Here is a 21,790-nt window from a genome sequence, read left to right as displayed (position 1 = left end):
AGTCCAGTCTGCTATGTACCTTGTGTCTATAAATACGGCAAACCATATATTTAAACAGTTGAGAGGAAACAGCAATACTGCTGTCAACACACTCCTGAAATGTTAAGGTAATTAGCATTCAGTCTCCATACCAGCTAGGAAAAACAAACAAACAGAACAACCCACAAGCTGTTAATTTTCTTCTTGGCTACAGAAGAAATATACTGGATTGAAGAGAGAGGTCTTGTAGAAGCTGATTACACTGTACAAATGGGAACACAGCTGCAAGAGTCTTCCATGCTTACAGAAGAGTTCTCCATCTCCCCACAAGCACAAGGGAGAAAAATACCCTACCTCTTGAAAACCTGGTTAACACTTACGTGCTACATCAGAAGGGATTAGGAGTGTAACATTAGAAAATTAAAAGCCATCATAAAATTTTTTTGCCATTCTGTTTCAAGAACAGCACTGAAAATCAGTCTGAAGAGAAACCTTCAACTCCATACCGGGATGAATAACAACTAGCTAAGGTAAAGAATTTTAAGGAAGTCTGAAGGCAGAGTTCTGGAGGCTACTTCCCAGGGTCTTTCAAATGGAAAAGTGCCTTAAAAATATCAGTGCCAGTCCCTGAAGCACTTAGTTTGAAGACAAGCAATAGCAACAAACAACTAACACCAGTGATGAAGATTCTTCCTTCTTACCCTGGATGTGAAGGGCATTTGGCTGAAAAGAAGGGCTTTCTGCAGGCTGGTATGTCTTCAGAGGCATTCCTGCAGGCTGTGGAAGCTGAGGAGGTTGTGGAGTCTGTCTCTGCATCACGGGGTGTTGAATGGACATCCTCTGGGGGCTAATGTGATGAGGAGAAGGAGCTGGAGCAACAAACCTAAAAGTTCAAAGCCACAAAACAGAAAAAACTCTAAGAAATAGGAGCTAAAGATTGTTTTTACTTTATTTAGATCACGTTAGTTGTTTGCATAGATACAGACTTCCAAAACAGCAGTGTGCAGCCCAAACAGAGATAACACTTTTTTAAATGGTGACTATCATTAGGTTTGACAACTGGGAAATTAGCAGGCTGATTTGCCCCTTATCATGGAAAACTACTTTTAACCCATTCCTTCTGTGGGTGTGTCTAAGTCTTAATTGGAGGAGATACCTGATTTTGGAGGCACTGCCAGCTGTTCATTGTAAGGCTTTGTATCGGCTTTATCTATCAATAAATAGCTGTACATCACTGACAGTAAGGGGTCAGTTCAGGTCATTGGTCACTGAGGGGTTAGATATGAGGTTCAGGTCCAGGTTTCAGGCTTTATAAATCTTTGCATGTTACACAGAGCTATTTGAAAATAAACAATCTGATGTCAATATAATGCAGGTAAGGGCAAGTGTTAAATTGCTTCCAGAATCTGACCACATCAAAATGTTAATCTGGACTCAAAGTATAAACTTACAAGCCTGGCAGAGGAGAGAATGCTTGAGAACAAGCCTGGTGGTGCAGCTGCCACAGAGGTTCATCACTTCAGTGGTATGTTTTGCACAGCTCTGTCACTACTGGCACTACAAGGATACACACTACTTTTGAAGATTTTACATGTAGTTTTATGGGATTTTTTACTTTTTTTTTTCTGTATTTCCTTAAAACTGCATACCTCAAAGTACATTACAGATAGGTCATGTGATCTTTTTTGTGGACAGACAGCTAAGGTTGTAAGAGCTCCTGTTTGTGCCCCAAACTGCCGACTAGACTGATGGGATCTGGTTAATTACTGAAAGCTCAGGAATGGCTCTCGGCCACTTTTTCATCAATGAGAGGAGAGCTGGAACCATTCTCAAACACCAAAAAAGAACATGATATTTTTGCAAGAGGAGGAGCCTAAAGTGATGTGGTATTCCTGTTGCAGATCAGCCTATGTCTCCACCACTAAAAATAAGCTGCAAGTCTGCTGAGAAGGAATATCTTTCTCTGTGTGCTCAGTGGCTACTGCTAGGAGGGGTCAGTGCCTGCTGTTAACACAGTCTACCGGTGTTCTAAAGTGTGGATCTGGTCCCTGTTGTCTTGAGACTGGACCTCAATATACTAGATGACTTTTTTTTAACGTAATAAAAAGCATGTTTTTCCTGAAGAAGTGTAATGAAGTTTTTATCACACCCTGAATACAACAGAAGGTGCAACTGCAGTAGCAGCTCTATGGAACACCTCTGGGCAGGGTCATCATGCAGGTTATAACTGTATTTAAATCCAAGTCATTTGAGATCTTTTATGCTGCAGCTAAAAATCTGTACGTGCCACACGTTACCTATGTGTTTTTGACTTAATTTGAAAAGTATTTACTACATTGCTGGTGACCATAATCTACATTTGGAGTGCAACAAGTGTCAAGATGAACTCTGGATGATGTACTGCCTATTCAGTTTTCTGTGAGAAGCACATTTTTAAGCATATTAGGTAGGGTTTGGATTGGTCCTGGTGCTGATGTGATATTAAATTCATAAACATATATTACTTCAGAAATGCTATATGGATGGAGGAAATAAAGATGTCACTACTGAGCCATTGAGTCTTTAATGTGTCAAATATTTCATTTTTCCAGACTACTGATGCAGAGTAGACTGAAAGACATACCAGGGTGGAAGAGAAGAAAGCATTCATGTATTTCACAATAACACTAGAGAACAAATTTTTTTAGAAAGAGAAATCAGTAGTTATATTGTGATAAAAATATCAGAGATTTTTAAAAAGTGCTATAACTACCTGGTTAATATGTCTCCTGAGCAATAACTGGAGTTAGTTTTTTGTACAGAAATCACATAGACTGTTATCTTGTGCCAGAGATTGAGAGCCATGCACAGACAGCCTTTAAATACTGTCATTATTTTAAAAATCATGAGATATCATCCTTTGTGTTTTCAAGATTAATTTGTGAAAATTAATTGCTGAAAAATTATCTTAACCAGTAGCTACTAAAAGGGAAAAAATCCTTTTCAAAACTCAAGTTGGAAAGCAGAGTTGTACAGATTTTACATTTGATTTACCATCTAAACAACTTCCCCGGAGTAATAATGCACTATATTGTGCAGCCAAACAGGACTCTTTTATAGTAGACATAAGTGGTCTTTATGATGATTTATAAATCAGTTTATGAAACCCTGGCTCACCCATATCCATGACTGTAGTTATCTACTTTTTCTTTCCTTCTGCTCAACGAAAGAGAAACTTGTGCTTGCCCCAGCCTAGTTTGGTCTCTGAACAAATCTCATTATGTTCCTGGGAGAACAGCTAATATAATCTTATTCTTGAAACACTTGGGACCAGCTTGTGACCACTTGGAAACTGCAATCAAGAGCTGTGGTCAAGCCCAGGTGTCAATTCAATCAGGAACTAGCCAGATTTGCAGAAAGTTGCCCTTTTCTATGCCTGATGGGTGTAAAATCTGAGCAGGAATCTTTCTGGAGCCGTTAAGAAACTACTTTCTCTTCCAACAATAGCTGTGAAAAAATGTCCTGCTGGGAAATGATTAGATTTGGTAGTAAGCAAGATAGATGACGAAGTTACCAAAGCTTACCTGTTTTGATGAGATTAGTTAAAACGCCACATACAAAGTGGGTTTGTTAATAACCAGGACTGGTCATGACTACATGGAAAAAGAGATTTTATTCTAGCATTTCTTTACTGGAGCTGGCCCAGTCAACATTCACTACAACTACATGCACAACCTAAGCAATATGTGGAAAAGGAAGGGAAGAGGAAATCTAAGAGTAATAATATGCAGTATAAATAGTGCATTTATATAGTACTAATAACCACTAATTTAGTTTATTTTATCATGGTTGGCCACCTGCAAATAGGTTCTGGGTGCAGTGGGGAAACAAACTCTTATGTCTCTGTAGCAAGGACATACATAAGATGTTTCTTCACCAAGTGCTTTGCAACTCCTCAATTCATTTCACTGCAACCAAGTATGTTTTAAAAATATATTGAAAGAAAGGGAACTGTACCTGCATATAAAAGACATAATTTACCTACCATTAATCCATGCAACACTATGGCACTAAATGCTACTAAAATTAAATATTTGAGACAGGAACTATGTAACTATGTTGCATGTAGTTCCATCTTCATTCTTACTCTTTTTTCTCAACTTTGCACTGTAAATTAAAGCCTATGTCACCATTTAAACAAAATTAATCCTTATGGTTGCTATAGATACATTTCTGAAGTGGAAATTGAACATTAAAGCTGAGAACTTTGGTATTTTTTTTTCTTCTGAGGCCACAGTTTTCTTTGAACAACTTGTAAACACAATTTATTGGGTTGTTGCTCTCTGAGTCCTTTTTACTGGGCTGCATTAGTTTGGGAACATAGACAGATGTTATGCAGCTCACACGGCAAGGTGATCAGGCTTTCAGCTTGCTGAGCTGAAGGTTTGGCTGGACAAAGGACTGAACTACAAGCTCCCTGTAACAGGTTGCTGTCTCCAACAGTGTCCTGTACAGTGCTGCACTTTCTGACAATGATAAATGAGGAACAATCTACGATCATTCCTTCTTGAATGCCTTTCTATTTCTAGGCAAATCCACAACATCTGGGATGATGTCTCCATTCTCTGTTGTGTCATTTTTCTGTGAACTCACATTCTGGGTAGCTCCACACTTTATGCTGTGCGTCAGTGACTTTACAGATGCTCAATCCCCTGTCAGTGAGGGAAATGTTCTGTTGTAACACAGCATTCTGAAGCCCAGCATATTGCACTGTAAGTTAGTCTGGCTAGCTATCAGTGACAATCAAATAATCACGCTTTAAAAACACATTTAAGGAAAGCACATCTTTTGCCAAGAACAAATTTCAAAAAATCCTGTGTTTTCCCCAAAGTTACAAATATATGCATTTGACCAAAATAACAAAAGACTAATTTTTTACCTCTCCAATGATTTCTCTGCTGCAAGTTTTTTTTGTTTTAAGGGAATGCAATCTTCTTGCAATAACAGAAATATTTTGGGCAACAAAACCAAAATCTAGCCAAAAGAAGGGATGAAGGAAGAAAGAATGGGCCCTCTGACCAGCACCTCATCTTCTCTTTGATGAGAAGATGAAAGGAAAATTTGAAGTGGAATTTAAAGTGGAATTTAAGGAAGAAACCTGTGAGTAGGAACCTCAAGATACAGACTCCCTGGAAGCAGACTATGTAACTTTTTATAAAATCTCTCAGCATTTTCTGCACCTATATTGTATTAGAGAATTAAGTTTCTTGCAAATGTGTAGAAGAGGAAAAAAATGCCTTTGGAAAAAAAAAGAAGAAGTGTGAGAAAAATTCCAAACTTTGCTAGGTTTGCTCTGAAAGGAGGTTGTAGCCAGGAGGGATTCAGTCTCTACTCCCAAGTAACAAGCAATAGGACATCCTCAAGTTGTGCCAGAAAAGGGTTAAATTGAATAATAGGAAAAATTTCTTCACAGAAGGGGTGGGCAGGCATTGGACCAGACTACCCAGGGAAGTGGTGGAGTCACCATCCCTGAAGGTATTTAAAAGACGTGTAGATGAGGTGCTTGGGTACATGGCTTAGTGGTGGCCTTGGCACTATTAGATTAACAGTTGGACTTGATGATCTTAAGGGTCTTTTCCAGCCTAAACTATTCTGTCATTCTGCAACTTTGTAGCTCAGGTTCAGGGTTAGCATGACTGACACCTCCAACTCAAGCATTTGTCATTTATATGTGTTGTTTGCTCACTAAAAAGACCACATGATTAGCAGTCAATCCTCTGAAGTGTCCCATGCCTGGATAGAAGTTAATGTACCTATTTCAAAACCACACTGTAAACCAAAGACCTTCTTTGAGGCAGCCCTTTGTATGCTACATACGAGGGGCTTTATAACTTGTGAGGGTTGGGTGTCTTGGCTTCTTGGTTACAACTACTCAGAGGCTTTTGCTTCTCGAAGTCTGGCTTGAAGTTACTCATTATTTTTCAGTGAAATCATAAAGGGAATATAACCACACACTCAAGCAAAAAGAAGCACTGTTGCAGAACTTATCATAGCATAATGATGCTGCTAAACTGAACAGTTTGGCTCTAAGTTCTTCTTGTCAGCCATACACAGTCTCTAGAAATTCCTGTGAAGCAGGGATGCATCATGCTTCAGGGACATACTGCTAGCTCTGGTTCACAGGAGAGTAAAAAACCCCCTGGAACACCAAGTCCATGAAAAATTTTGTTCTGGTCTCACATTAACAAGCTAGTTCTTGCTCAAAAGCAAGATGTATATTTGGATAATTCATTAAATAAAGAATTTAAAAATATTAATTTCAAGAATTTAGCACCATCAATTTTGGGCCACTGAGCTGCATATGTTAACTATGCCATATAAACCCATAATTTTTGATCTGAGTTTTAATTAGATTGTTCTTTCAGCTTATCTGTATGCTCATGCCTTCTTGTATTACAGAAGTGCGTGAAAAGGAAGTGAAGTACGTATTCTCTTTTATAGATATGCTTTCAGGTACACATTTGGTACCTTCATTGAATAGCTGCAGTATTTCATATTAGTGGAGCACTCAAAGTTAGTATCAAAGAGCTGGCACAAACAACATGTAGATCTGCACTTTTATTATTTATGTTCTCTCCTTTGATAAATGAAGTTGTTTCTTAGATCCAAATTCTCTAACTGATTTGCACTATGTGTTCACAGAGTTTTGTACACATAATGAATGCAGTGTAAGATGTGTTCTGTGTTTGGCTCAGTTTCTCACATTAATAAGGCTTAATCAAGTCCACACTTTCCCTCACACGACCTAAAGGAGAAAGACACAGAAGAAATCCTCCCATTATTTCTCTATCCCATGGTATCTGGAGGTGTAGAGAAAGTGCTTATTTCCTTCTGCTTCTGTCTCTCATAAACCTGAGTCTGCTGTCCAAAAAGTGGCACAGGTTTGGCCCCCAGGGTCATCAAAGCAGCCAGGCCAGTTTGGATCAGCTTTGGTCCAACAAACACAGACTTCTGCTGGAGCAAGTGGTGGTCAGCCCATCCTAGCTCTGAAATGACCCCAGGCATGCACAGTGTGTCAGGAACCACACAGCACAGAACCACACAACCACAGAACCATAGAATAGTTTTGGTTGGAAGGGACCTTCAAAAGTCATCTAGTCCAACCCTTACTAGCATGGGGGGGGTGGGGGTGGGGCGGGGAGGGGAACAAATCCTCTACTTGCACCCTTAAATCCTGCAGTCCTCTCAACAATGACGCTGGAATAAACAGGATGACTCACATCTTTCAAAGACACTATCTCTGCCATTTTCTCTACTGAAGGTTTGTTCAGTTCACATTTTCACAGCTATCATCACACCCATGAAGTGGCATGGACAGCCTACTCACAGGGCCCCATGGCGAGTGTACTGTATTAGATTCTGCCTTAGTTCTTCTTCTAAAAATTTCCCTTAATTTTTACTCTATGTGTAGTAGTGAAACCAACACTGCTCTTCCTTTTCTGAATTTAAATTGCCATTTGTCACACTACCTAAATGAAGACACTGAAACTTTTTTTTTTAATCCAAAGCAGCTCCATGTATGTGAATTAGCACTTAAAGCCTTTTTAGAGAGAGTGTATACACTTAACACATGAGAAAGGAGTATACCATGTTAGCTTTTTACTATTCTGTAGAGTACTCTATTATCTGGACATCTGAAATGCCTTCCATGAACTGAATTAAGTCTCACTCTAAGCACATCTGCTATGGTTCTACAGCAGTAGAACCTCAGAAATGGGCTAATAAGAAGATCATTGTCTTTTATAATGACATTTATACCTGTAACAACTATTAATGTATCCCTGCCTGTCACCTCATGCTCTGGCAATTGCTGGCTATGGATGTTAGATAGAACATTGCACGAAGAGAAAGCTGTACAGGGACAGAAAAGCCTCTGTGTCAGGCAAGAGAGCATGGACAGTCCCAGAGGGAGTGCACAGAGGGCCAGAGCCAGCACAAGGGAAAAGACCAGGATCGTGGGGGCAGGAGTGGGGAGGAAGTACTGAACAAGTAAGTGAGCTCCAGTGATCATGAGGCAGTCAGCTCCATCTCAGACTGATGTACAAAAAGCTCAGCAACTTCCAGTGGCTCCAGAACTGGCTGAATTCACATGTGAAGTCTGAAATAAAATTGTACTTTCACCTGTAGTTAATTTCCTGAGACATCATGTTCTTCTATCTTCCTGATACAAGGCAGAGTGAATATTGCTTTCATCCAAAGAAATTATGCTCATTTAACAGTAATTGAAATCTAGTGAATGTTGTTTTCAAGTTTATAATTGGAGATTTTGTACTCTTCAAATTACTGCCATATCTGTCACTCAAGGAAATGAAATACTTTGAAACACATTAGTGAAACACAGCAATTTATCATTTAGAGAGCACTGAAAAAGAATTTTACAAGATCATGTGTAAGTATCCATGAGCATATAGTAAGAGTTTAGTATTTTGTGTAATGACTTCTTGACTTTTCCACTAGAAACCTATTTACTTAGGCCTCTTCAGACTTGTGATTTGGTAGACACGGGGTTCAATGAGCTATAGATTTGCACATCTGTAGTACCATACACTACCTAAGTCATTGGAAAGATTGCTGAAAATAATTTAGGGAATGTCTAAAGATGAAAATCAAGACATGTCTAAGCAATCGGTTTTTATGTCACTGAAATATCTAAAATAATAGAATTTACAATACTTAACCAGCATATAATAAAATATACATAACTGTCATAAAATAAATCCTGACTAGAAATCAAACTAAAACTAGTGAAATAAAAATTTGCTTATTATCTATTGGTCTTAATAAAATAGCAATTAAAAAAAAAAAAAAAAGGCATGTTCCTGCAGAAATATTTCGTATTGAGAGAATACTGACAGAGTATGACTCTTCTCTCACAAGTAAACAAAAACATGAATCTCAGGGCCCCCATTCTGTAAGGGATGGCTGTGGTCATCTGAAGTTGAGTGTGGCGGCTAGTACCACTTTCCTCGCTTGGGCCATTTGTGGGGATCAAGAAGGGACTGGAGGAAGTCTCTGAAATGGAGATGGATGGAAAGTCTCCCTCCCAGGCTGCAATAACGTTGTCCCTTTTACCTCTCCTTCCCCTGATAAACCCCTACCCAGAGCAGTTGCTTGGCCAGTCCTGCCACCAGTGCCTTTCTGAACACCAACAATTGTATTTCCCCTGTCCTGGCAGGTCTGAAGGCAGTCCTGCCTCATGCTCAAGCTGGGAAACACAGGGTCTTACCTCTCTGAGTCTGCAGCTGCGAGAAGAGGTATCTGGGGAGGATGCAGAGGACTACCCTGTATGTTATGTCCTGGGGAGGAGTGGCTGCCAGGGTGGGACAAGGACACTGTTCCACTTCGATTTATCTGTGTGCTGGGGATCACAGCTGCTGAAAGTAAAAGAGAGAAGTAATGCTCATCAGGCAGGAAACAACACTGATAACTGACCAAACAACAACAATATTGGTAACTGACCAAACACTACCATGCACCTGTCAAGCTGTACTGCCAACTCTTAGCAACTAAGAAAATGAAGGGGTTTCTGAAGTGTTGTTTTCCATACAAAGGGAAAAAGAAAACACACATGAAAATAAGTAAGTATTCTTTGCTGCTTCCAAATGACACTTCTGTAAAACCAGGCACAAATGATCACAGCCATACTCCATGTCTTGGAATTTTTTGTCTGAATAAGGCTGAAAATCTGCCATACATTTCTATTGTAGAAGAGGTGTCAAATACTTCCTAAGATATGTATTTTTAGAACTAGTGAACAGAAAGAATGCTTTCTACATTTTTGCCTCAGCTGTAAAAATCACAAATTTCTTGAAGAACATTGCTATCATTGGCCCAGATTCCTCAGTAATACATACAAAAATTTCAAACCATCTTTAACAGCTTAATAATTTTCTCAGAGTTTTCTCATGTATTCTTTCCAATAAGGAAAGGTTCCAGATGACTAAACAAAAAGCAATACAGGACTTTGTCCAAATGTCCTATTTAGCTGATTCCAAATCCTGTAACCTTGTTTTCTTGTAACCCTTTTTTTTAAAAAAAAGTTTAATCAGACAAATTAAAATGTTTGTATCTCTGAAAATCCAGTTTCCCACCTATTTCTACTGACATCTGTGTCAAGTAGCTTATGTTGATGTTGATTGGCAGACAAATACATGCTCTTTAATATGTTATGAACCCAGAGAATTAGATGAGTTAGATAGGCTGTCTAAAAGATAAAAATGATGCCTCCTGTTTGTCTGGCATATCTTCCAGTCTCTTTTAAAAAAAGTATTGTTCAGGCCTAGTTTACAGAATAGAATTCTACCTATAAAAATTACATTATGCTAGTGAATATGTTGGAGCTAATGATTTGAGTTTCTTGATAAAATCCTAGAATTTAAACCAGTTCCCCAGGGGGCACTGTCACCAGTAAAACATCTTTCTAGGCTAAAACATGTGCATGGATGCAGCAATCCTAGCAGAAGAAAGACTGCATTAGAGGTAGCCTCACCACAGATCAGTCTTCAAGAAAATGATTTCACAGGTCATCATTTTCTCATTCACAGGTGTGACTGTTGCTACAGAAGATCAAAAAGGTGAAAACTCATCTCATCTCCCAACTCCTCATCTTATTTCTGGAAAGACTCTATTAATCCTTACAAGTCCACCTTTGTGACACACTGGATATTCACTAAGGTAAAGCAGATTGAAGAAAAGGCTCAGGACTCTAATTATGCTGTAGCCTCATTAATGAGCAGTCCTGGACATGTTTCAGCTGGTGGAAATGATAGTGCAAGATGACAGACAGGAAACCACTTTGTGAGTAAAAACATCCAATATAGATGCTGTAGAGGTAACGTCAAAGTTTAGGGGAAGTTGACACTGGTGGTCAAAGCTGGAGGAGTGGAGGCTGAACTTGGTTCCAGGCTCTGCTGTTTGCTACTTTGTGTATGGACAAGAGCCTCCTAATCATAACCCAAGTGACGACAGGCATCTGACAGTAGAAGACATCCCAGACCTTAAAGAGGAACAGAGGAGGCAGATCCCACAGAAAGATGAGGCATCACTTAAGGTAGCAGAGTAACTCACAAAGAAAGGGCTGAGGGGCATTTCCCTACTAAGACAAGGGAATTGGTTTTTTCCACTCTGCTTATGCACTTCAAAAGTTATTTTTTCCACATCTGTCTCTCAGGGTAGCATCAAGACAAGTGCAGAAGGAAAAACCAAAGGAATGAACTTTTGAAATTCTTATTTTATCTTACATGCAGCACAGAACAAAATACTGGAAAAAAATCAACTACACATTCTGACAGAAAAAGCAGAGAGACTATTTAATAAATTACTGCAAAGGAAAACCCCGATTGTCTAAATAAAAAGAGACTATTTAAATTATTCCTTGGCAAAATAGGGTAACTTGCATTTTACCATGACAAAAACTAATAAAACTATGTAAAAACATACAATGGCTTAGTTTACCAGTACTGTGATCTTTGCATTTAAAATTAACCTCTTCAGGATCAGGAGTAAAAAGGCTGGATTATGATGGGTCTTCAGCACAAGGTAGCACGAGTTATTCTTCCTGACATAGCTGTTGTCTGCCACAACCATGATTAGTATTCCAGGCAAGTATTTTCTAAATCATGCTTGCACATTTTCTAGCTGGTTCAGGCTGTGGTAGCACAGGTTCCCACAGCACTGACTAAGACCTGGGGATTCTGTCTCTGGGAAAAGGTTATCTGTAGCCAAGCACAGGCAGCCACTGACAACATTCTGGCTAGGTTTCCCAACAGTACTTTATTTTTCTGTTTCTGATGAAGAGACCATACACAGTGTAAAGTAAGAGCTAACTATGACAGGGACTAGAGGACCAGCTAGGATATTTAAGGATAAAAGTGCATATGTATTAGCTGCAAAAATGTATTCCTTTACTCAGGGTGTGTTAAATGCTCACAGCATGCCAGAAGAGTGCATCTGGGCTCCCGTTATGCTTTGTAATGAAGTCTCCAAATGCAGCACTACAAATGACAATGTGGGAGACCAGGGAACATCTACTGGCAGTGCAACACAACTTTTGTCAGTGAAGCTTCTTTCAAGGCACTGTGTTAATAAAGGCACCTCCATGGGCACCCAGTGACATGAAATCACAATACTAGCAGCTTCTGCCTGGCAAAAATGCAATTACTAAAACTTTCCAGCGTAGACACGGCACTGGTCCAGCCTACTACCTGAATGTTGTAAATAACACCTGAAGGGCAACATTGTCAGGCATTAGCAGTGTACAGATGTATGGCAGTCAAAAAATATTGTCAGTGACAGGTTACTTCACTGGCAAAGACTAATAGAAAACTTTGGACACTATTTTAGAAACTGCTAGAAAACTTGACCACTTATTCTTGGGAGCTCTGTGTTTGGCAAGTTTTCCTAGTGGGTTGGCTGTTACATGTGATTTACTCGATCAAAGTGTTGGTGGTAAATATCTTCACAAGGTAATGTCTTTTCAGTCCTGATCCCCTTAAATACCTGATTCAAGGGGCATGAAACTGAACAAATGTTCATGACAACCAGCATGCAATATAGCACTCCATGTATGTCCACACACAAAGATGTAGAATTAAGCATTAGTTTTAAGTGGGTTTTAAAGAAAAAAAAAAAAAAAAGAGGTTTAGATTAGATGTTAGGAAGAAATTCTTTACTGTGAGGGTGGTGAGGCACTGGAACAGGTTGCCCAGAGAAGTTGTGGATGCCCCATCCCTGGAAGCGCTCAAGGCTAGTCTGGGTGGGGCCCTTAGCAACCCGGTCCAGTGGAAGGTGTCCCTGCTCATGGCAGAGGAGTTGGAACCAGATGATCCTTAAGAATTCTTCCAATACAAACCATTCTATGATTCTATCATTCTATGATTACTTAACAAAAAGGTTACTACAAAGAAGGTTTTTCTCTCTATCAATACAAAATAAACTAACACCTTTAAAGAAGTTTTAAACAGATTCAGATATTCTGAAAAAAAAACAAAAAAACAAAAAAACTTCAATCTAATAAAAACCAAGGAATTGTGAATGGTGTTCCTCTGCATCCCTTAAAAAGTACAAGCTATGACATTATTTACAAGATGGATACAGCTAATTAGTCCTGACTGCGAACCTCAGATTGGGGGACAGGCACAAAATTTCAGCCAAAGAGGAGAAGGAGTCATGTTTTCTTTTCTGGAGTTTCATCTTATATCCATTTATCAGCATGTAAGAATTTTCCATGAGAATATTTCTGAAAACAATTCTCTATGAGAAGTTAAATTCACATGTATCCTCACAATGCATAGGAATAAATTAGGTGGTTGCAAGAGAAGAAGATGATTCTGAATAAGGTTTCTTTAAAAAAAAAAAAAAAAGCCAAAAAGTAGCATTTAAAATGTTACAGAATCTAAGGCCTAAAAAAAGTTATTTTTCAAACAAGTCAGAAACCTGTAATTTCATGGAACCTATTTAAATGCATAAGAATAACACCCTCTCCTTTGCAAATTACCAACAATGCTCTAATTGGAGAGCAACTTGGACTTATTGCCATCAAATCAGCCCTCTTAAAAACAATTTCTGCCACCAAAATACTTGTCTGATTATTGACAGTATGAGTTTGGAGTAGGGCTGAGAGTTCTTACCATGTGGAGTAAGAGAGTGAAGGTTTAATTTTGTAGGTCAGTTAGTTACAACATACATACAGTTGCAAGGTTGTGGTTTTTTAATTATTAAATATAGCCTTCTATTTCTGCAAGGAATATTTATGAGGTGCTTGACAACAACTGATATACTACTGCACAGAAGGAAAATAATGAAATGCTTTTTGCAGTTGGGAGCATCACTTGTATATTTTCTCCTCTTTCACTTCCCCTAGGAAGCTCACACTTCCCTACAGGATTTTGTAGCCAGGTATATGTGGATATATGGTGTGCTGAGTTGTACGTGGTAAGCCCAGCAAGTGAAAACCCTATTGTGTGTTTTACCTTTATCCTCAGCTCATCTGTAAATCTGAAGTCTCCAGAGTGCATGAAACTCAAGAAGCCATCATGCATTAAGAAGTACAGTAGAAGGCAAAATTGCATTTTAAAGAAAACAAATCTGTCTCCAAAGCTGGTCTGTCACATGGACCATCTGCGCTGACGGCCTCTCTATCTCTTTTCAGGTATTTTGCAAGCAGATCAGAGATACTGGAAAACATTAAAGTACTGAAGCAATAAAGCAGTGTCTAGACTAGTATTTTAAGCCATTCCTGAAATGGCATCTTTAGATCACATCCCTGCCTTCCACTTTCTTCTCTTTTAGTGGATTGCAGTTTCTGAAGTTCAGTCTCATCACGATGAATGGAACTATAAATGGTGCAAGTGGCCGTATTGCCTACAATGTTGTAGCAATCCATAGGTAAATGTTCCTAAAAGAGTGAACCCAAAAATTACATCAATTTTTGGAAAACCATTAAGTTGTCTCAAAATAGAAATTATAAACTCGTAAAACTGGTAAATTAAAGGGCAAGTCTGAGGGGAAGTAAACTATCCTCCTTAAACTAAGATAGTGTTATTAACACATTTTGCCCCCTGTAATGCATGTATGGTCCTACCCGGGACTACAGCACATTTAGCAGGAGTTCTAGATGTGTATGCAATACTTAAATTCAGCCCGAAAGGTGACAACAGACATCCTCTTTGTTATTGGTAGTCCTACATTACTGCTCCTTTTGCATCCATTCCCTATGCAGCAAATACAATTCTGTTTTTCACAGCAAGGGCCATTCATGTGTCAGTTTTTCCTTCTCATTCTTCTATTTTTCTTACAGGAATGAGCTGTAACTATTTTCCAAGGCTGTCACCCTTAACAAACTACTTTTTTAAAAAAAAAAAAACCAGACCACTTTTTTTGAAAAATACAGACTGCTTTTTTCTCAGACATCTCTTAGGGAGTTTTACTCACTAGGACAATTGCTTTAATAAAATTCTTTCATTATTCCTGAATGTGTCCTTCTCCTCTACCTGCCTGTTGTACCTACCTACTTTCTTAACATTACCTTAGATACAAACTCCTGGGGGATTGGATTTTTTTCTTATTGTGTGCACAGAGCACCCAGCTTGGTACTATTTCAGTGGGGAAAAAAACCAAAGAAAGGTGTTACTTAAGCAAAGCACAGCCAGTCATACACATAGAAGTAGTTAGATTGAAGTTTCACAATACAGCATAAGACATTATTTTAAAAATACTTAGAATTCAAAGAAGTTCTGTAACTTTCCTGATACAATTTTAAAATTTCAACTTACAAAGAAAATCATGCAGTTGACAAGCTTTAGAAAGATCTTCTTGCTCTGGAGCAGAGCTGAGTGTGATATTCAGTACCTGCTTATAAATGAATTACACATTCTGGCTTATCGTTAAATATGAAATGGTCAAGTTTTATCCAATCAGCACAGTAAAAAGATGGGGTTTTTTCCTGCTGCATTATTTATGATTCTTCCAGTTTTAGTGACTCTAGATTGCTCTGTACAAAGTAAGTTCATACTATTTCACAGTAGAAAAAACATAATCCCCATGTTCTTATTATGAATGCATCACTCACATCTTCATTATGTGAACTGAATAAACCCAAAAGCCTAGGTATAGTTCAAAATTAAAACCTAGATGCTATCACAATGCTTAGCCCTTAGTCTGTCCGCTTGCTTTAGACCCGTAAGTGTAATTTTGTGTCATTTTTAAGCAAACGATCTGTCATGCTCCTTCACTGTATTAGTAAGATTATACTCAGTTTGGATTTCTTCTATGAAGTCATAAAGACTACAAGATAAGAAAAAACATTTTTGGAGACTTAACTTCAAGTAATAGATAAATAATAAAAAAGATTGTTGTATTTCGTTTAAATGTGTCTGTGTTTATAGATTCTGTATTTTAACAGTACTGAGAAACTGTACAGTGGTCACTACAGGTGTTCCACTATGTAAGTGAAAATGGAATTTTGCATCTAAACATATACTTTTGACATTTCTTACTTATTTCTAATACTTTGCTTTCAAATATTTATTCTGTAGATTTCTTCTACAGGAAATAAAACCTATCTTTGCTTGAAATGTGCATCAACATAAGCCAAGTCACTTTCAAGTAGGAAAAGTTTGATTTGACATCACTGGAAGAATGAAGATCTACTCTGCCTTCTACTTTAAAAGTAGCACAGAGACATTTCAGCTAATATGCTGTCTCAAACAGTACCCAGTAAAAATAATTTATTTAATTTTTCAGAAGTCTCCAAGCTGTTAATTATATTTACAAAAAAAAAAATTGTTTCCAGAGAATTTTGTAGGGCAGCTTCTCTGAGGCAGGACACTTATGCTTTTGTGTATTTTACTTTTCTGTCTGTGGGACATGAATAATTTTCATGTTGCCCTTTCAGTAAAATAATTCCCTGCCTGTTGGAGGGAATGTATTCACATAGTATATTATTGTGTAGCAGCCCTGTGAGTAGTTAATGAAACAATTAATTTCAGATGGGTTTGGTGGTTGTCAAAATGGAGTGACACGGATTGATCTATACCTGACATAGTACCCTCAGTTAACTGGTATGAAACAACACAAGTGAATAAAACTACAAGAAATTTGCCAAGTTACAGACAGCTGGGAACACATGTAAGAGAAAACAGATTATTCCTTACACAGAAATTAATGCTGATAAGAGTACGTTGATTAATTACCATAAAAATCAATTTACCATAAAAAAATGTCATACAACAGGAAGCAATGCCAGGAAAGAAACTACCAAAATAAATTATTATACCAAAGAATGTTCATAGTTAGCAGTGCTGCAAACATCAGGTACTGAAAGACAAGGCATGAATGAGACTACAGAAAGTAATGTCTCAGTCTCAGAAGTTGTCTGTGAGACATCATGACTGCAGACAATTGCCAGCTAAGGGCTGGCTGGAAGAAACAGCTTTACCCAGCTTGTCCTGGGCAGCAGGTTGTTCAAGCCACTGTCAGCCTGTGTTTGACTGACCCAGCAGACAGATCTGGACACTTAATCACAGCCTGGAAGCTAGAGAGGAGTGCTTAAAAAATTGCTGTGGAAATCTCCTGTGAGAATATCCTCAGTTTCTGAAAATCTGGTCACAGCTCATCTGGCACACTGTCCCATCCCAGCTTCCATTCTGTCTAGGAACTTGAAAAAAAGTGAAAAGCTGAGTCTTTATTATCTCTCAGTTTTGCATGTTACACTTGGTAAAACCATTAAATAATTTTTTTAAAATCCCAACATTCCTCCCTATCCAACTCCCTCTCAATGAACAACGTAAAATAAGCAACTATAACCAGTGACATGTTCCTAGAGGTTCTCTGGCCAAAATCATATCTCTAAGATATGAAATTTCCCTTTTCTTTCACATAGCAAATGTCACACTCACTCTGTACTCAGACTAAGGCATTTAAAAGTTAACAGCATACAAGTAATAGCAACTACTTAATAAACTAGAATACAATCAGTCACAGCTTTAAATGTCCTGATTTTTGTCATATAAACCTACATCATCACCAACTATTGTACAACTCAGCCTTGACAAACATATGAAATAGAATTGATAGCTCTACAAGCCTCTCAGTAAAATAAAACCACTTATTGAAGTGGCTACTTCATATAATGTAATTTTCGTTACTGCAGATAACATCAATGAAGCCAATTCATTCACTTCCTACATGTGGTTCTCACTTAAAAGTTGAAGTGATAAAAGATGTAATGCGTTCTGCCTGAAAGTTAAAAACAGATGTCCTCACAACTATTAAAATACTGCATTAAAAATGTTAACATCCTGCCCATTGTGAATATCCTACCCATCTCCCTCTTGAGCTTTGAGATTTATTATCATTCATAACTTACCAATTGTTTCAAATTTATTTGAAATGTGAACAACAATTGTACAATTGTAGGCAGGTATGACAAAGGTATTTTAGTAGGAAAATCTCAGATATTTAACTGAAACAATACAATAGGATTATTACATTTATAGTATAAATGTGTTTATTGTATATTTATAGTCAAAATATGTGAGCTCATAATGAAGCATTTCAGTTCCTTAATGTAGATCAATTGAAAACCTGATATGTGATCCACAAATAAGGCAGAGGAAAAACAGTGTGATTTTAAATGAAGCTTAATGTGTTCAAGATGTCTACAAGGAATGGTAGAAGTGAATTGGTAGCAGAATCAAATGCCTATAGAGCAAAAACATCCCTCTATGTTGCATTAGGTCTTTTCATGGATATGTATGATTTGTCCAAAAAACTTATAAAAACATGTTTAAAATCTTTTTTTATATTACTTTTCATATTCTAGCCTTCTTACGAGATAGATACGGATTTAAGAGTACATTCTACTCTGCAAAATTATTCCTAATATTAAGCAAGCAATAATACAGCAGTTTTTTATCTGTCTTATTCTATACCTGGGTAAATATCACAAGCAGGCCCTGGGGAATGTCCCATGGTATTATCTACAGCATCATGTGGTGACAGGGCTGGCTGGAGGGGCTGGATTGCAAGGCAGTCATTCAGGATGTCCTGGCCAAGCTCCGAGCTTGATCGCAACTGAAAAACAAGAGAGAAAAAAAGGGAAATTATAACAAAAGATGGACATAGACAAAAGAAAGGGAAAGTAAGGGAAAATCCTTAAGACAGTGAAAAATTATAATGAAGAAACGTTGAGGTTAGAGAAAAAATGGAGCACAATCAGAAATCTTCTCTTTTAAATCCTGATTAATACCATCCTTTCATTCCAGCAGGCATTTTTTGAATCAGGGCAATAAAACACTTCCAGATGCTTAACAAGACTGTACTGAGGAAAAGGACTACTTGTACAGGTAGGATCCTGGACAGACGGACTTCAGTTTGCTCTCTTGTCACACACTGCAAAAGAGAAGAGTGTCCTAGTTAATGGGCTTGGAGATTTATCAGATGTCTGACATTGCTTATGTCAGAAGAGGGGTACTATAATTGTATTTTCATGCTGGTTTAGTGTCCTGAGCTGCCCCACTGCAGGACCAGAAGAGCAAAGGTGCCCGTAACACTGAAAAGGAGGGACTGGGAACAAGCAGCCAGGAGTGGTAATATACAGGCAAGTCACAACGGAAATGGGACCACTTCCTACGGACCAAAGTTGTCTTGAGACCCCATTCTTAAACAGACTAGGACTACATCTGCTTCACATTACAGCAGAACTGTGAGTGCTCTGTAACTGCCAGTAATCCTAGCTGCATGCATGGCCACCTGCCTGGTACCTGATCCATCAACAGCAAGTCTGTTAATCTGGCTCATCACCAGAAAATTCTCTCTACAAACAATTAATAAACAAATTCATAACAAGAATTTTCCTTTGGATGAAACTGGATGGAGAGTCTCAATGTGAGGCTGCAATAAAACACAGTAAAAAAATACAATTAAAAAAAAATCCCAACACCAAAATAAGGAAAAGGGATAAAGTCTGCTGCAGTACCCTAACAAGGATGACATAGTTGTAATGCCAAACTGCACCCTGAGGTTTAGGACAGGTTATGGATGCTGCTGCAGGCTGCTGGGACTGATGCCTATCCTGATTTGCTGCCTGATGTTAATGTTATATATAACAAAAATTTGCCTGTTCCTTAAAGCCATTTTGGTGTATTCATTTAAAAGCCTGAAAAAGGAAGGTCTGTGTTTACAAGCACATGGGCCACTGCAGTGGCTGAGATGCCCATAAATACCCTGTCCTATCATCCAGGTTCATGCAGCATGATGGAAAGAACCCTGACCTAGTGCACTTGGGTGTGCTGCACTTTCCCAAGAAGCAAATCTCACAGAGGCAGCTGAGCCTTCTCCTCTCTTGTTTGGTGCCATGGGGGGTGAGCAGGTAACAGTTAACTAGAACATAACCTCTAAAAAACTCTTAAGGGGAGGAAGAGGAACAACAAAACTAATTTCTGCACATCCTATACTCAGAAATGAGTCACAGAATGGTTTGAATTTGAAGGAACCAAGTTCCAACACCCCTGCCACAGGCAGAGACACCTTCTACTAGATCAGGCTGCTCAGAGCCCCATCCACCCTGGCCTAGAACTCCCCAGGGATGGGACAAATGAAGAAAGAAGAGTAAGAGGAAATTATTTGAGATGCAACCATAAAAAGACCCTTAGCCACAAGATGATCCTTGTGCCAGAAAATACTGATAAACATTCAAATTACTTTTGATAATACGCACTGGTGTAAAACCATGGCAACTGAGTGGAGAGTTGGTCTTACACATCATAAGCACCTGACCCTGTAGCTGGAGATACTACATAGCTTGTGACACCTATGCACACACTGTGCATGCTGCAGGTGATTCCTTCTCTTAAAAACTTGGACAGTCATTACTAAGCCCCAAGGTACACTACTTCTCCGGGGCATGCTTGTTATTCTAGAATTGTAGGGAGAGATAGAATGGATAGGGAAAAGGGAGAAGGGGAGAAATACCCTGACAGATGGTTTTGTTATCCATATTTGCAATCTGTTATAAGTACAAATGTTTCTTCCAGTTTGGCACATGTCATTGTCTGCTATTACCCAGTAATTGTGCTAGGTTTGCTGCTATCACTAGTAACATGGCTTTTTCATGAAACTAAGTGCTTGTGAAATTAAATGTCAAATATATCCTCATTCAAATTCTTACAGTTACGTTATTATTAAGCATTATGTGAATTTAAATTTCTATGGAATCTAAAATGAATATAATATGAAAAATCTGACTTCTATAGAAGAATCAGGATTCTATCACACAGAATACACAATCACAGAAGTTGCCCGTGTAAAGTTGACTGTGTGGTTTTTTTTAAGAAATGGACCAATTTTCTGTATCAGATGGCACCCATGGATAAAATGGTGAGAAAAACAAGAAAAGGAGAGCTAAGTATTTATGCATTAGTTACAAGAATTAAATAAATCTTGTAAAATAAAATAGGCAACCATCTATTTTACAGATTTTTCTATTTTGCACTGTTCAGGAATCTTGCATTCATAAATCCTTTGCTATTTAGAACAAACCTATCCTGACAATCTGTGCTGGCATAAATTTTCTGGCTTTTCAATGCTTATAAAAATGAAGAAAACCTAGGATCATCAACAAAAAACCAAAAACAGAGCAAGAAACACTGTGAGACAGCTGTGATGTGATTTCTGAGGGTAGTTCTTATTTCATGCATTGGCTGTTGTCAATTAGGATTTACAACCACAAGGGCTAGAAACAGATATGTTGTAAACTTACAAATGCATACATACATGCAAATGTATGTATTACAATATGCATTATTATATGTATATAATGTGTAATTTTAGAATGACAAGATATGTATTTAATGTACATATGATGAAATATCCTGAGCAAGAGGTGGGTATTCCACTGACTTGTGCAACAGCAGATGCACCCTGCTAATTCAAATTGCCACTGAAAATACTAGCACAGGCCTTCCATATTAACTCTCCCCAGATAACAGATGCTGGGAAAAATTTTATCATTCCCTGCTGCAGGGTATGCATGTGATTTGCTCTTTTAAGAGTAATTACTGTGGTACCACTGGCAAGAGGAGAGCAAGGGCTAGAGGAGCCTTCCCTACCCTACTCCTTGAACAGCAGGACCAGAAATGGGTAAATTTCCTGTAGCAGAGCCAGCCATTAAATGACAGCTGCTTCCCAAACTACACACTACTGGAAAACTCCATTTCCAACCATTACTGTTTTCTCTTGACAGAGGCAGTAGCAACGATTTCTTTGGTTATTG

General features: G+C 38.3%; 1 protein-coding gene across 3 annotated transcripts in view; it reads right to left on the bottom strand.

Moving 5' to 3' along the window:
• Nucleotides 1-21,790, bottom strand: part of GLIS3 (GLIS family zinc finger 3) — a 168,009-nt gene that overhangs the window by 16,989 nt on the left and 129,230 nt on the right. For 2 of the 3 annotated variants that reach the window (XM_032096918.1, XM_032096916.1), the window contains exons 6-8: nucleotides 18,450-18,591; nucleotides 9,245-9,392; nucleotides 681-862 (exon numbers count right to left, since the gene is read on the bottom strand). In XM_032096918.1, coding sequence (XP_031952809.1) covers nucleotides 681-862; nucleotides 9,245-9,392; nucleotides 18,450-18,591 — 472 coding nt within the window. The remainder of the gene's footprint in view (nucleotides 1-680; nucleotides 863-9,244; nucleotides 9,393-18,449; nucleotides 18,592-21,790) is intronic. The other variant, XM_032096917.1, reaches the window with a different exon arrangement.

This window comes from Corvus moneduloides, chromosome Z, assembly GCF_009650955.1.
Source record: "Corvus moneduloides isolate bCorMon1 chromosome Z, bCorMon1.pri, whole genome shotgun sequence".
NCBI lineage: Eukaryota > Metazoa > Chordata > Aves > Passeriformes > Corvidae > Corvus > Corvus moneduloides.
This window is presented reverse-complemented; position numbering and strand designations above follow the sequence as displayed.